Source organism: Anolis carolinensis, chromosome 3 (assembly GCF_035594765.1).
Source record: "Anolis carolinensis isolate JA03-04 chromosome 3, rAnoCar3.1.pri, whole genome shotgun sequence".
NCBI lineage: Eukaryota > Metazoa > Chordata > Lepidosauria > Squamata > Dactyloidae > Anolis > Anolis carolinensis.
The window spans coordinates 28,539,298-28,555,252 of NC_085843.1; the positions used below are offsets into that span (position 1 = coordinate 28,539,298).

General features: G+C 39.5%; 1 protein-coding gene across 2 annotated transcripts in view; it reads right to left on the reverse strand.

Moving 5' to 3' along the window:
- The window catches only part of zdhhc20 (zinc finger DHHC-type palmitoyltransferase 20), a 60,092-nt gene extending 44,678 nt beyond the window's left edge, over positions 1-15,414 (reverse strand). The window contains exon 1 of one of the 2 annotated variants that reach the window (XM_008107993.3): positions 15,132-15,414. In XM_008107993.3, coding sequence (XP_008106200.1) covers positions 15,132-15,288 — 157 coding nt within the window. In that variant the 5' untranslated portion in view covers positions 15,289-15,414. The remainder of the gene's footprint in view (positions 1-15,131) is intronic. The other variant, XM_003219269.4, reaches the window with a different exon arrangement.
- Between the last annotated feature and the right edge of the window lie 541 nt (positions 15,415-15,955).

A 15,955-nucleotide genomic window follows, 5' to 3' on the forward strand; every position in this document is an offset into this window, starting at 1 on the left:
TTTATATATATAGATCAAGGTAGTTGTACATAGAAGCTATATCTCATGAATCAATATAACATAATGTGATAACACACTTTAATTTTTTTTCATTCAGCAACTTATTTCCATGAGGTCACAAAGAGTCGAAAACGACTGAACGAGTAAAGAAGAAGAAGAAAACTTATTTCCCCCAGTCAAATTCTAGCTCTCTGCGTACTCACTTGGCTCCCAGCCATTCCTTTTGTTACATTTCTTCAATATTCTCATGTCCCTCCAGAGGTGTCACTTGCTTTTCATATGCTTCTTTGTTTTTTTATTTCTTCCCAACACCCTATAATAGCTTTAACAATACACAGGTACATGTCAGTTAACAAATAAGTTGCTTTTTACAAGCATTTTATTTGCATCCATTCAGCCTCCTCACTTTTTCCTCCTCATCCTTTTAGCATCACCTGCATTGAGAAAAAGGTGAAGGATAGGTAGGAAAACACAAGACTTTGTATGTCAAGTTGCAGCAGCGCATCTGCAGGAGATAATGCCCCCCAAACCCTGGAAAACAGGGATTCTATTCTATCCTATCCTACTGTTGCTGTGCCTGACTACAACAGGCAAGACAAATTTCATTTAATGATAGAATCCCTCACTGACAGCAAAAGAGGAAAATCAGATTGGTCTTACTCACTATTCCCAATAGGTTAAGAATATAGATCTATAAGTTTAAGCACCAAAATAGAAATCATACAGAAAGTAGAAGCGACTGAAAGAAACTTTCAAGTGGTCTGTAGAAGAGTAAAAATGTTTTCAATCTTATGCAAGGCTTGCCTGACCTGGTTGTTCCCTCTCATATGTGCATATTATTAGTATTAGATAAAAAGTTTGCTGAAACATGTTGAACTGCTCACCCCTTTTATGGTCTAGGAACCTATTCCTATTATTCCCATGTTCTTTCTGCCTCTGGTACCAAATTTCCAGTTAAAGAAGCAATACCCAGGAATACACTTACTTCACTAACTGAATTATACCTGCATTAACATTGGGTTTTGCAACAATGCACCTATGCTGATCATCTTAAACATTTATTTATTTATTTACTTACGTCTCTTTTATCCCGCCTTTCTCAACCCCAGAAGGGACTCAATAAGGCTTCACAACATAGGCAATGCCTTTAAAAACATAGTACAATAAAAATAACCGCAACATTAAAACAATTAAAGCATTTGAATCCATACGAGTTAAAATTACGTGATCCACAGGCGTATTCCGGGGCTGTCTCACAGGTCAATTACACATGTTTTGTATTTAAGTATTGCACTAGATTTTTGAAGGCTTGGTCAAAGAGCCACGTCTTCACTGTTTTGCAGAATGTCAGGAAGGAGGGAACTGATCTAATCTCTCTGGGCAGGGAGTTCCATAGCTGAGGGACCACCACTGAGAAGGCCCTGTCTCTCGGCTCCGTCAATCGTGTCTGCGAAGAAGGCAGAGACTAGAGCAGGGCCTCTCCAGATGATCTTAAACTCAGAGATGGTTCATAAAGGGAGATATGTTCAGACAAATAACCTGGGCCAGAACTGTTTAGATCTTTATAGGCTAAAGCCAGCACTTTGAATTGTGCTCAGTAGCAGATTGGCAGCCAGTGGAGCTGGCACAACAGGGGGGGTTGTATGCTCCCTGTGTGCAGCTCCAGTGATCAATCTGGCTGCCGCTCGTTGGACCAGTTGCAGCTTCCAAACAGTCTTCAAAGGTAACCCCAAGTAGAGCGCATTGCAGTAATCTATTTGAGATGTAACCAGAGTGTGGTTACATTTATAGGGTACTCCTATCAAAAAGGACTGGGATATTAAACTGACCCCACAATGTTTACTGAAAAGTAAACCTTACTGTTGGTATTTTCAGCAAGACTTGAGGCCCAAATTACAGTACTTCTAATAAAACATTATTACAATTTGGATTAAGGCAAGAGAACCTTTAGCCCTTAAGATGTAAATGACTTTGATCATATTCTGACAGTATGGCTAATAATGAGAGTAGTAGTAGTTCAGCAGCATCTGGAGTGCCAAAGGCTCTCCACATTTGCTTTAGATGTAGATAATTTAAACCTTCTCTCAATCACGTCAGGTACTACCATCTGTTTCATTAAGCAAATGGCAAAAAATATTAGCCATAAAATGACATTTACTTTTATCTAGGAGAGTAATTGACCTCTCAGAAAAGTGCAGCATTTAACATTCTGAATCACTATAAAGTTTAAATAAAGGGAAAAAATGTCTTCATCCTTGTTTTGCCCTGTACTGCAAAGTACACACATTAATCAATCTCAGCCCAGGACTTTCAGGCATCACAATAAAATTAGAATGTCAAGTACTTTATTATTATAAGTAGGGCAAAAACCCATCATGGTGCATGTCACATGCCATGATTTTGACTGGGAGGAAGCTGCCTAGAAGAAAACTGAAAACTTTTACTGCTATTAAAAGTCATTCTGAATAGCACCCTCTGTAACTTGATGGTGAAATCACAGATTCTATGAAAAGAATGGGGCTCTTTTCATAAGCTATATACTCCAAAGGATAATAGCTGGAAGAAAAATTGCTGACAGTTTATAAAATATTAAAGATCCAGTTTTGCTTTAGAAAAGGAAGATCTACATAGGCAGAGAGAGAGATCTAAATCCCTGATGGCAGTTTGATCTAGCAACATACACTTCCTGACAGATCATAGTACACTTGTAGCCACAATATCATTAATACATTTTAAAGCAGAGTGAAAATCTTAAGGATATCTCTGACTTGCATAAAATGCAAAATCATGTGCCTTTATCTGACTGACACATGATGAATTGAAAGAAGAAACTGTTATCCTAATTTCCTGAGAAGTTTTGTGGTAAGTCCAAATTAATATATTCCAGTTTAGCCAATTTGAATTCTAGGAAAACTTCAGGTTTGATTTGCTCACCAGGATCCATTTATAAGTCTTTTTAGCATTTCCATCATCTCCAGAGAACTCTACTTCAGTGGAAGTTGCTAAAAACTATGCCTGGAATCCTGTAGGTGGATGTACTTTCTCAATGCCTGCAGGAAGTTAACAGTGGCGGCTGAGCAAATGTTTGCATGTCTGTGGTACCTGGTGGGTATTTTCAAAGGCCACCACTCTGAACAGCACCTGTCTAAACCACTTCTTCCTAAACTGTGGGTCGCAATTCCAAATGGAATCTCCTTAGATCAATGTTGAGGTCCCTAAAAATTGGCTTTTAGAAAAGCATGACCTTTTAGAAATCATAACCTTTTAGAGAATGGCATTTACAGCCTTTTAGGGAGGAGCCAAAAAACCGTTTGAGTACAATCTTCTCAAGTGATATACAACCAAGTGTAATTATGGAAGGCAATTGGTTTCAGTTGTTAAGCCTGAATAACTTGTTGTCTCTGAACTGTTAGGAAACAAAGAATATGCCAATGCATAAAAATTGCAGTTCTTTAGAAGTGTTTTTCAGTGTCCAAAAATATATCTACTCTCCTATAAAACATAGGAGAGTAGATATATTTTTGTTTTATATTATGCACTCAAGAGACAAAATAAAGTAGACTTTGGTAAAAATGACATATTTGGTTTACTCACAACTGTCATGTGTTCGGCATAAACAGGTACAAAACTTAGAGGTCAGTTACAGATATGTTTGAGATAGTTTTGTGTGGCATCCAGTCACAACATCTCTCTTAGAATAAACAGCAGGCAACTGTTTGCAAGTCTGAGATCTGAGTAGTCCCAAAGTCCAAAGAAGTCTGATAGAATCTGTGCTCACCTCAGAGCAGATCACATGGTCTGCAGCCCCTCTCAGCCCTTTTCAGGAAAAAATACAGAGCAAGGAAAGAAAGCTGCACACCAGAACATACATACAATAAGTAAGCAAAAGGATTATAAGCAAACTAGCTGTGCCCGCCATGCGTTGCTGTGGCGAAGTATGGTGGTATGGGAAATAAAGTATTGAGGAATTGGCGGTAGTTAAGGTCAACGGTAAAGGTTTTCCCCTGACATTAAGTCCAGTTGTGTGTGAGTGTGCGGGTTGGTGATCATGTGTATTTGTAAGTTGAAGAGGTGGCATTGTTCACAGAGTCCTTGGAGGTCATGTGGGTGGTATGACTGTATGGAGCGCCGTTAGTTTTGCGTGGGAGGAGTAGGTATTGATGTACTGATATTTGGATGTTTTGGAACTGTTGGGTTGGGAGAAGGTGGGATAATAGTGGGGGATGGCTCCGTTTCCCGAATTCAATACCTGCGACGTTTTGTTGGAGAAGTTGAGTAGGTTAGCGCTTGAAGATGCTGCGTCATTAGGGGATATTATGTCCTAAAGGTTGTGAATATACAATATTTGTGATTATTGGGTTTTTTTGTCTGTTGGAGGTAAGTATGAAAGGTGTGTAAGAGTTGTTGTAGGTGTTGTGAATGGGTATGTTATCATTGGGATATTGGAGTTGTGTAAGGGATGTTGTAGGTTTTCTGAATGGCTATAGAGCACATTACCATCAGTATATTAGAGTTGTCTAAGAGATGCTGTAGGTGTGTTTTTGAATGTGGTGTGTTGTTAGAGTTAGTTTGCCTGGCCCATGGCTTTGAAACGGGATATGGTTTTGTTTGGGTTGGTGTGTCAGTGTAGATGGAGGGTAGAAGTTGATTATAAGTGAAGATAATCCAGTTGAAATGTGACATTGTGGATATGGGTGGTTGTGGGTGGGTGTTGTTTGTATGAATGGAGGAGGAAGGAGAGGGTGGGAGGGAGGAAGTGGATGGTGGTGGTCTTGCTTTGAAAGGGTAGAGATGCAGGGGTCTGGGTTGTAGTGGGTGGAGCTTGTGTGTAGGAATGGAGGAGGGAGGGGTGGGTGGGAGGAAATGGGTGGTTGTGGGTTGTCTTGGGTGGGTTTTGTTTAGAGAAATAGAAGAAGAAGAGTGGGAGGGGTCGGGTGGTGGAGCGTGTTGGATGGGCCTTGATTTGATAAGTGGAGAAGGAGGAAGAAGAGGAGTGGGAGGGAAGAAATGGAGCAGGCGCGATTGGCGGAGACGAGAGACAGGACCTTCTCAGTGATTACCCCTTGGCTATGAAACTCTCTCCCTGGCGAGAATAGGTCAGTTCAAACACAAATGACCTCCTATATATACAATTGAAAATAAACCAGTTCAGTAAACAATATGTCTGGCAAATTAGTTATACTGTTTAAATTCACAGTAATAACAGACAACATCAAATGGATTGTCCAATATACATTGAAATGCAGTCGGTGTTAAATTCACAGTAATAACAAACAACATCAAATGGATTGTCCAATATACATTGAAATGCAATCTCCCTGGCGAGAATAGGTCAGTCCCTCCCTCCTGTCCTTTAGAAATACAGTAAAAACTTGGCTGTGGGACCAAGCCTTTGGGACAGTGCTATAACAGCAGCAACAGGAAATTTCACCCTGCTGACCGGATTCAGTACGGCTGACTTGTGAAGTTTTTAAATAATTGCTTTAATGTGAAGATAACTGATTTTAGTGCTTATGTGTATTTATAGTTTATTTTATATTCCAGCACTGAATGTTTGCCGTATATATTTTGTGTTCCACCCTGAGTCCCCTTCGGGGTGAGAAGGGTGGAATATAAATGTTTTTAATAAATAAATAAATAAATTTGCAGTGAACGCTGCAAAGATACTTCAGCTATACTTCAAAAAAAAAAAAAGGAAAGGAAAACTAAGAAGATTAAGAAAAAACCAGAAATATGCTTACTGGGGTAGTTTCAGGAGAGAATTGGCAAAGATAATGTAGAAATTTACAGTGAGAATCATTAGAGCAAAACCTTGGAAGAGGGAGAAGGAATTACTTACAATAGAGTCTCACTTATCCAACACTCGCTTATCCAACCTAATAACCTAATTTTATGTTTGATAGGCTTCTCCTTAATCTCTCCTTATTATCCAACATATTCGCTTATCCAGCGTTCTGCCAGCCCGTTTATGTTGGATAAGTGAGACTCTACTGTATTAAGTATTAGAGAAGAAAAGTAGTAGAGTATATCCAAATGGCCAAGATCATCAATGGCATTAAGGGGAGGAAACAAAGAAGAATTTGGTAGAAAATTGAGATGGGCCTTTGGGTATTTAAAAAAGACAAAAATAGATTTTAAAATAGCTGAATGGGGGATTAATTAGTGTAATTATAAGGACAGATTTTGTTAGATACTAGTCTTAGAGGAAATCTTATAAATGCTGATTTATTATCAGTAAATATTTGGTTTTTATACCCATTTTATAGACCTATATACCCAGGATCACATAAAAATGTATTGGGTGGAAAGGGGTCACAAGTAGAAAAGGTTTCAGGAACTCTGGGCTAAACCATCATCCCATCTTGGATGACATTGCTTCATGTATCTCCCTAAGCCCCCTCCCCTCCCCTTAAGCTAAGCATGTGAGAGAAAGAATTCCTAGCAGTCACAGACTTCTCTTGCTGCTATGAAATAATTTTTCTTCCCTTCCCTTTTTCATCTTACTGGCACCTATGTTGTTATGCCACTATCAGAGTCAATGGCCTAAATGTTTCATCTCTACATTTTCAAGATGTATCTTCTTTATTTGCGTCTGGCACAACCACAGAAAGAATTCCATAGCTTTCACAATCAGAGGTAGATGCAATATGTATTTGCTTGACCAGCCATTTATAAGCTTTTTCATGTTTTCAGGTATATATTATTTACCATTCCTAAGAATAAGTTCACATAACCTTTTTAAAGTCCAAAGAAAAAAATATATATATACCCAACAGATATGTGCTGTTTGCAGGAAATAAAATGTTGCTGCATACTGAGACAGACTACTAGTCCATAAAGAGGATGATGATGATGATAATAATAATAATGATGATGGTCATGATTTTGATTATATTATACCCTTTCATCCAAAACTAGGATTTAAATATGGATTTTAAAATTAGATCAAACATAACATTGATAAAAATATAAAATATTATCATCACCATGTACTTAAGCCATCTATGACATTAACAATTATCTCTAAAACAAATGATAAATATTATAAAAATCAATTTAAAATAATTTTCAATTGGGAGATAGCAGCTCTCTAAGGCTCTAAGGAAGATCCCCCCCACACACACACACCCTTAGTTTTATTAGTTTTTGGTAGTCCTTCACGATTTTCCATCCAAACAATAATTTGACATGTTCAGGCTTGCATGGTGATGCCATCAAGAAAAACATCAGTAGAGAAATAAATGAATAGAATTATTGATTACAGTATATACTTGAAGATAACTATGCTTTTAGAAATCATTTTTAGAATCTATGTTAAATAAAATGGCTTTTATGAAGGTCTTAATTTTAATGTCCTATGGGAAATTATGATTTAAGAAATTTTGTAACATTGGCAGAAACGAGGCATACAAAAAAAGCAAGGGGGGAGAGTACAATTCATAAGCTTTTGATTAATTCCTGTTAGAGCCCACTATATCTGAACTGAACCTATATGTCTTCAAAGCTTTTAATAATGTGACACACTGCATATATGCAAGGACGTATTATTCCCTGACATGGGCTTTGTGCATTTTGGTTACTTAACTCTAGCTCTAGGAGGCATTCTGCCAAGATACACTTCATAGGGTAGGGAATCTAGACACATACTGACACATATTTTACTCCTAGTAACTGTTACATTCCTGTTAAAACTGCTTTGATTCCTGCATGAAACAATGCAATTGTGATATAGTAGGCACCGTTTTTCCCATCTGATTTAATCATCTTTGTATATGCTGTATGTGTGGTTTTAACTTGTTTTAATGTATTAGGTAGTTTATTATTTTTGCAAACTGTGAAGCCCCTTTTGCTCTTCTACATTTCAAATTGTGTTACATTAATTACATTGATTTGGTTGTCTGCCTCCCCTTTGGCTATGTGCAGGATATACATTTTAATGTATTATAAAATAAATGCTCGACACAACTGAATCCATCCAATAAGCCACTTGTAAGCTGCCCTGAGTCCCCTCAGGTGAGAAGGGCGGGGTATAAATGATTGAAATAAATAAATAAATAAACAATATCATGAAAGTATTCAGTGACTGTTGAAACCAATCTGTCTACACCTTATATGCAGCATTTCTGCTTGGCCTGTTCAACGGAAAAAATTAAGCAAATTTCAAGGTATATGAGCAATCCATGTCTTGCTTTGAGTCCCTTCGGGAGAGATAAAGCTGGGTATAAATAAAAATAAAAATAACGAAGGACAACCAGTGTCCTTAATTAGCAAGATATTGCAGATATAAAACATACACCTGTACAATTTGTACACATCATTCTGTTTACAAAAGCCAATTTAATATGAATAGAATCAATGGCAATATGTTTTCATTTCAATAGAGATTAGTTCCACGAGGTTAAAATTTACAAGCAGCAAAAATGGTGAGCCAATTAACTGAAAAATTGCTTAAGAGAAGGAAAACAGGAAGCTCATTTTTAGGAAATGCACACAGAATAATCTCTTTCATTGTGAGTTGGCTGTAAATATTTATCATCTCCTGCTTACTTACTGGTACTGACTGAAGGAAACTCGGGCCCAACTATACTGCGATATAATGCAGTTTCAGAATACAGATGAGTCTACACTGACCACATAATTCAGTTCAAACGGTATTATATGGTGGTGCAGATGGGACCTTGGTGTTCAGTTTAAATATTTTTTAAAGAAAACTTATCAATTTCTTCTATCTACTCTAATTGTCAAGACAAATTTAAATTGTGACTATGATTGCAATGCTATGAGAGTAAGCCTCAGTGGACCTTACTTTTCACTGGTATGCAATGGATTGCAGTGCTTACATTAAATTATCTTGAGCAGGCATTATCAAATGAACCATAATGAACCAAAGAGTTTAGGATCGTGCTAAAACTTCATCATTATCGTTATCTTCATATTCATTTATCACTGCTTTGCAATTGATAGTCAAACTTCCTTATTATCTAGAACAATTATCAGATCTTTGGTATCATGCATTCAAGGAGTGTGCAAAGGAAGCACACTAAAGTGCTGCAAGAAGCCAATGCACTGTTATTGCAGCCTGCAGCTCTAGACTGAATTCTGAGCATTTCAGCATTAGCCAAAGCACCATATTCTTCTCTTTTAATGACAACTTCAAAATGTTCAGAATACAGCACTACAAGACACAGGGAGACCAGTATTAAAAAAAAACCCACCATGCTGTCATTAAGAAACATATGCCAATTGTCAGGCAAAACCACAAAATATAAAGGGAAACAGTCTACTTAACAGAAAAAAACCAAGATTTAGAGACAATACTCAACCCAGACTGTAGTTTTATTAAGATTTCTGAGTATACAGGCTTTCTTCTATACATGTCACAGAATTGTGCTGTTACTGTCCTCCAGATATGCTTTTGTATGCAAGACTGCAAAAGGATGAAATTCCTCAACTCTTGAATTCATGAATCTAAAGACTATGAATTTAAAGATTTTAAAAGTGCAAGCTTTTGGACACATAAGGATGGACACTGGATAGGATGTTCATTCAGCTTTAAGAACACATGCAACATTTCTAAGTGTGACTAAATATGACGCACTAGATATCCAAGGTTAGGAAGAGACCAAGCAACAGCTGCCCTATATATATACATACATACATACATACATACATACATACATACATACATACATACACACACACACACACACACACACACACACATATATATATATATATATATATATATAGGGCGGGGGGGAGGGTTGATCATCAGTGCAGGAGGAAGCAAAGAAAGAAGCAAGCAGGTAGGTAGGCAGAGGCAAATTGACCAAGGGAAAACTCATGATACTGCTATTACAGAGTATTATCCCAAAATGTATACATTCTTTAACAGCAATAGCTGCTATAATGTGTATTTGAGATGTAAGTACTCACAGGCACCAGATTCTTTCTTATCTTGGGAGTTAAAGCAGGGTTAGCACTACTTGGGCAGAAGGTCACTAAAAACTCCATGTGCTGTAGACTACACTTGAGAAGAAGGAACTAGAAAAAGCATTTCTGGATATCCCAAGCCTAAGAAATCCCTATGAATTGTATGGTGAATTCACCTACATACTTCATCCTAAAAGCTTTGTATATTTATAGCTGTAATAATTATTGCCAGCCTAGTAAAAGGTCAAGGTTTCCCCCTGACATTAAGTACAATTGTGTCCGACGCTGGGGGTTGGTGCTCTTCTCCATTTCTAAGCCAAAGAGCCAGCGTTGTCCGTAGATGCCTCCAACATCATGTGGCCGGCATGGCTGCATGGAGCACCATTACCTTTCCACTGGAGGGGTACCTATTGATCTACTCACATTTGCATGTTTTCGAACGGCTAGGTTGGCAGAAGCTGGGCCTAACAGCTCACCCAACTCCCCAGATTTGAATCGCTGACCTTTCGGTCAGTAAGTTCAGCAGCTCAGTGGTTTAACCTGCTGTGCCACTGAGCTCCTAAATACCTAAATGTACCAAAACCCATTTGGTCTTGGAAGCTAAGCAGGGTTAGTCCTAGTTAGTATTTAGGTGAGAGACCAACAACAAATACCAAGTGCTGCAGGCAATATTTTAGAGGAAGCAACTGGAAAAGCCACCTTTGAAGATTCCTTTCCTTTAAAAACTTCATAAAATTCACGTTGATGCCCTAAGTAGATAGGTGATTTGAAGACACACATGTCCTTTGGAACTTACTGAAGTATATGTCTGTATAGATATACGAGGGTTATCCAGAAAGTAGATTACGTTTTGGAATTTAAAATGAACAAAGTATAGGAGAAAACATTTACCATGTGCAGTTGAAAGCCACACCCAAATACCACTTCTCAACATAGTCACCATTCAAATCTAGGCATTTATAGCGATGAATAAGCTTGGCAACTCCTTTCCCACAAAACTCTGCCGCTTGTTTCCTCAACGCAGCGTTTTGGCGACGATGCGCAGCTGCGGAAAGGGGTGACCGGCTGGTTGAGGACGCAAGTGGCAGAGTTTTGTGGTGAAGAAGTTGCCAAGCTCATTCATCGCAATGATAAGTGCCTGCCTAGATTCAAATGGCAACTATGTTGAGAAGTGGTATTTGGGTGTGGCTTTCAACTGCATATGGTAAATGTTTTCTCCTATATTTTGTTCATTTTTAATTCCACAACATAATCTACTTTCTGGATAACCCTCATATGATGACATTATCAATCTAAACGGTATATTGATACAGAAGAGGCAAAATGTGGTTGCTATAATACAGGTTACTTGAACACACACTCAGATGTCTATCTTTTCATCTATCCATCCTGCAGTTAGCAAGAAATCCATCCATCCATTCTGTAATTAGTATTCTTTTGGTGGATGGGAATCTGCCAACAAATAGTGAAGGTTGTATTTCTGAAGAAAATCCCTTCTGAATCTTCCTTGCCTCAGAAAAATCTTATGAAATGAATGAGGTTACCCTAAGTACAGAGACAACTTGAAGCCACAGAGACCCACAAATGTATCTATTTGTATTAAAGAACAAATATTATATGCCCATACAAACATCCGAGTCCTTCTGGACTCACTAAAGCATATTTCCGAATGGATATGTATCCATTTGTATTGAAGAACAAATGTTATAATAGGGTTTCAGTGTTATAACATTTGTTCTTCAATACAAATTGATTCCTTTGGGGGTCTATGTCCCTCTAGGGGATCTTCCACACAGCAGGAATAGCAAGGCAGATAATCCACAATATCTGCTTTGAACTGGATTATCTGAGTCCACACTGTCATACAATCCAGTTCAATGTGGTTTTTATATAGCTGTGTGGAAGGGACTTAAGTTGCCTGCTGACTTAGGGCAACTTGAGTACATCTATTTACCCATCCATCCTGCAATGAGTATACTTTTTGTGAATGAGGACCCTTCCACACAGCCATATAACGCAGAATATCAAGGCAGAAAATCCCACAATATCTGCTTCGAACTGGGTGGTCTGAGTCCACATTGCTATATATTCCAGTTCAAAGCAGACAATGTGGGATTTTATTCAGCTGTGTGGAAGGGGCCCGAGATTTCAGAGAAAAAAAATCCTGACTCTTCCTTCTCTTAAAAAAAGCTTATGAAATTCAATGGGGTCACCCTAAGAAGAGGCAACTTGAAAGTATGTAGGGAGACCAGTATGTGGGTCTGTGTCTCGACAGGTAACTTGGAGGCACATAGATAGACCCACATCTATCCATGAATCCACATATATTGAAGAACAAATGTTATACTTATGATTTAATAAGATAAACACATTCCATTTATATACAGTAGAGTCTCACTTATCCAAGCTAAACGGGCTGGCAGAAGCTTGGATAACAAGGAGGGATTAAGGAAAAGCCTATTAAACATCAAGTTAGGTTATGATTTTACAAATTAAGCACCAAAACATCATGTTATACAACAAATTTGACAGAAAAAGTAGTTCAATACGTGGTAATGTTATGTTGTAATTACCGTATTTACGAATTTAGCACCAAAATATCATGATATATTGAAAGCATTGACTACAAAAATGGCTTGGATAACCCAGAAGCTTGGATAAGTGAGACTCTACTGTATTGAGCATTTTTGTAGGATATTCTGTAGTTAAGAGCAATAAGGAGAGGGTTGCCCTAACATTGAAATCCACCCCCCACCCCCCAAATTACAGGGTTTCCCTCAGAAATGTTTTCTCCAATCACCAAGCGCAAAATAACAAATGATTTAATCAAAACTACACATTCCATCTGTATACTTAGGGGGAAGGCACCCCGTATTTTAATAGTAATAAGAGGATTTTTGGGGTATTTGCCTCAGAAAATCCTACATTCATTGAGTTGCTAGGCAATTCGAAGAAGGCACATCAACCCACAAAACAAATCCACTGATGTTGAAGAAGGAATGTTATACTAATGATTTAAATCTGAGCGACGCATTCCATTTGTATACTGTACATTTTGAAGGGAGACACTCTATAGTATAAATATAGTATAAATATAGTATAAGAGCAATAAAAAGAGGATTGTTGAGTCTTCCTTGCCTCAGAAAAGCCGACACTCATGGGGCTGCCTTAAATCGAAAGAGAACTTGAAGAAGGCACATAGACCCACAAAAAAACCCACTTATATCAAAGAAGAGACATTGTGCTAATTATTTAAATCAGAGCTGCACATTCTACCTGCATGGTGTACATTTCTGAGGAAAGACACCTATAGTTTAAGAGTAATAAGGAGAAGGCTTCCCTTTACACCCTGCAGTTTAAGAGTAACATCTGTATACTGTACATTTTGAGGGGAGACCCACTATAGTTTGATGTTGAAGAAGAAATGTTATGCTACTGATTTAAATCGGAGCTGCACATTCCATCTGTATGTTGTACATTTTGAGGGAAAGACGCCCTATAGTTAAAGAGTAATACAAAGAGGACTTTTCAGTCTTTGACCCCTTCCATACAGCTGAATAAAATCCCACATTTTTTGCTTTGAACTGGAATATATGGCAGAGTGGACTCAGAGTGGACCCAGTTCAAAGCAGATATTGTGAGATTTTCTGTCTTGATATTCTGGGTTATATGGCTGTGAGGAAGGGGCTTGGGTCTTCCTTGCCTCTGAAAACCCAATACTCAGGGGGCTGCCTTAAATTGCCAGGCAACTTGAAAAAGGCACACAGACTCACAAAACAAATCCACTGATGTTGAAGCAGAAATGTCATGCTAATGATTTCAGAGTTGCATCTTCCACCTGCATGCTGTACATTTCGAGGGGAGACACCTATAGCTTAAGAGTAATAAAGATGTTTCCCTTTATACCCTGAAGTTTAAGAGTAACCGGGTCTCATCTGTATACTTGTACATTTTGAGGGGCGACACCCTATAATTTCAGAGTAATAAAAATGAGATTTTTGAGGCCACTTCTAAACTGCCAAATAAAATCCAGATTATGTGCTTTGAACTGGATTATATGACAGTGTAGAAGGAGCCTGAGTATTCCTTGCCTCAGAAACCTCTATACTCAGGGGGCTGCCCTGAATCGCCAGGCAACTTGAAGAAGGCACACGGACCCACAAATGAATCCACTAATAGGTTGCTATATGGGCTGTATGGCCATGTTCCAGAAACATTCTCTCCTGATGTTTCGCCCACATCTATGGCAGGCATCCTCAGAGGTTGTGAGGTCTGTCGGAAACTAGGCCAGTGGGGCTTATATATCTGCGGAATAATGTCCAGGATGGGAGAAAGAACTCTTGCCTTCCCTGAGGCAGGCGTGAATGTTGCAATTGGCCACCTTGATTAGTATTCAATGGCCTTGCAGCTTCAAAGCCTGGCTGCTTCCTGACTAGGGAAATAACAGAAGACAGGGGAATTCCAGACAAGAAACAATCAGGGCCAGCTAACACCTCACAACAAATGATTCCCCCCACACAGGAAGCGCCAAGGCTTTGAAGCTGCAAGACCATTACATGCTAATCAAACTGGCCAATTGCAACATTCACACTTGCCTCGAACAGACAAGAGTTCTTTCTCCCACCCTGGACATTATTCCACGGATATATAAACCCCACTTGCCAACAGATCTCACAACCTCCGAGGATTCCTCCCAACAAAGGATTCCCTCAGGCAGGAAGCAGCCAAGTTTTGAAGCTGCAAGGCTATTTTATGCTAATCAAGCGGTAACCAACTACAACATTCACATTTGCCTCAGGCAGACAAGGGTTCTTTCTCCCATCCTGGACATTCCACAGATATATAAACCCTACTTGCCTAATTTCCAACAGACCTCACAAACTCTGAGGATGCCTGCCATAGATGTGGACGAAACGTCAGAAGAGAATGCTTCTGGAACATGGCCAGACAACCCGGAAAACTCACAGCAACCCAGTGATTCCGGCCATGAAAGCCTTCGACAACACATTGAATCCACTAATGTTGAAGACGCGATGTTACGCTAGTGATTTAAATCAGGGCTGCACAGATTGAGGAGAAGACCCCCTACAGTTTGAGAGGAATAAGGAGGCTCCCCAACCCCTTCCTTCCCGTGGCAGGATCTCCTCACAGAAGCGCGTTCTTTCTCCTTCGTTCCTTCCCAGCTGCTTGCTACTCACACAGGCAGAGCTCAACCACGTAGGCGTAGTAGGACCAGGCCACGACCAGGGCGATGAAGGCCACGGGGACCCAGGCCAGCACCTTCTGGCAGCACTTCAGGACGTGCGACGGCGCCATCTTGCCCGCCCTCGAGCCCCCGCCGCCCGCAGGAGCCATCGCTGCCTCTGCTGCTGCCTCTGCGGCCTCCGCCTCCGCTGCGGAGAAGGCGCCTCCCTCCGCCCCTCCGAAGGGGCCGGGCCTACGCCGAAGGGGCCTTCCCACCGCTCCTCGCCCAGGCAGCGCTTCCTCGGCTCCCCTTTCGGCCTTCCCCGGCTTTCGGCTTCTGAATGCCCGCCGCCAACCCACCCACGCCCCATGTCTGCCCTCAGGCCTTGCCCTCCACACGCATGTCCTCCTCAAGTGAGAGCTACCCCACTTGGATACCAACAACAGGAAGTGCCACGACGCTCCATTGCAGGGGTCCCCAAACTAAGGCCCGGGGGCCGGATGCGGCCCTCCAAGGTCATTTACCTGGCCCCAGCCCTCAGTTTATAATATAATATTTTTATATCAGTTTTAATAATATAATATTTTGTATATACATATAATATTGATAATAATATTATAATGTTATAAAATATAATACTAATAATAATACCAAATAATAATATTAATTATATGTTATATATTACATATAATATTACATTATAGTGGTATAGTTCAATATCTATATATATAAAAGAGTGATGGCATCAGGGCAGCGGACAAAACAACAAAACTACAGGCCCCCCAACCTCAAAATTTGACATCACAACCCATCATCCACAGCTCTAGGTTGATACAA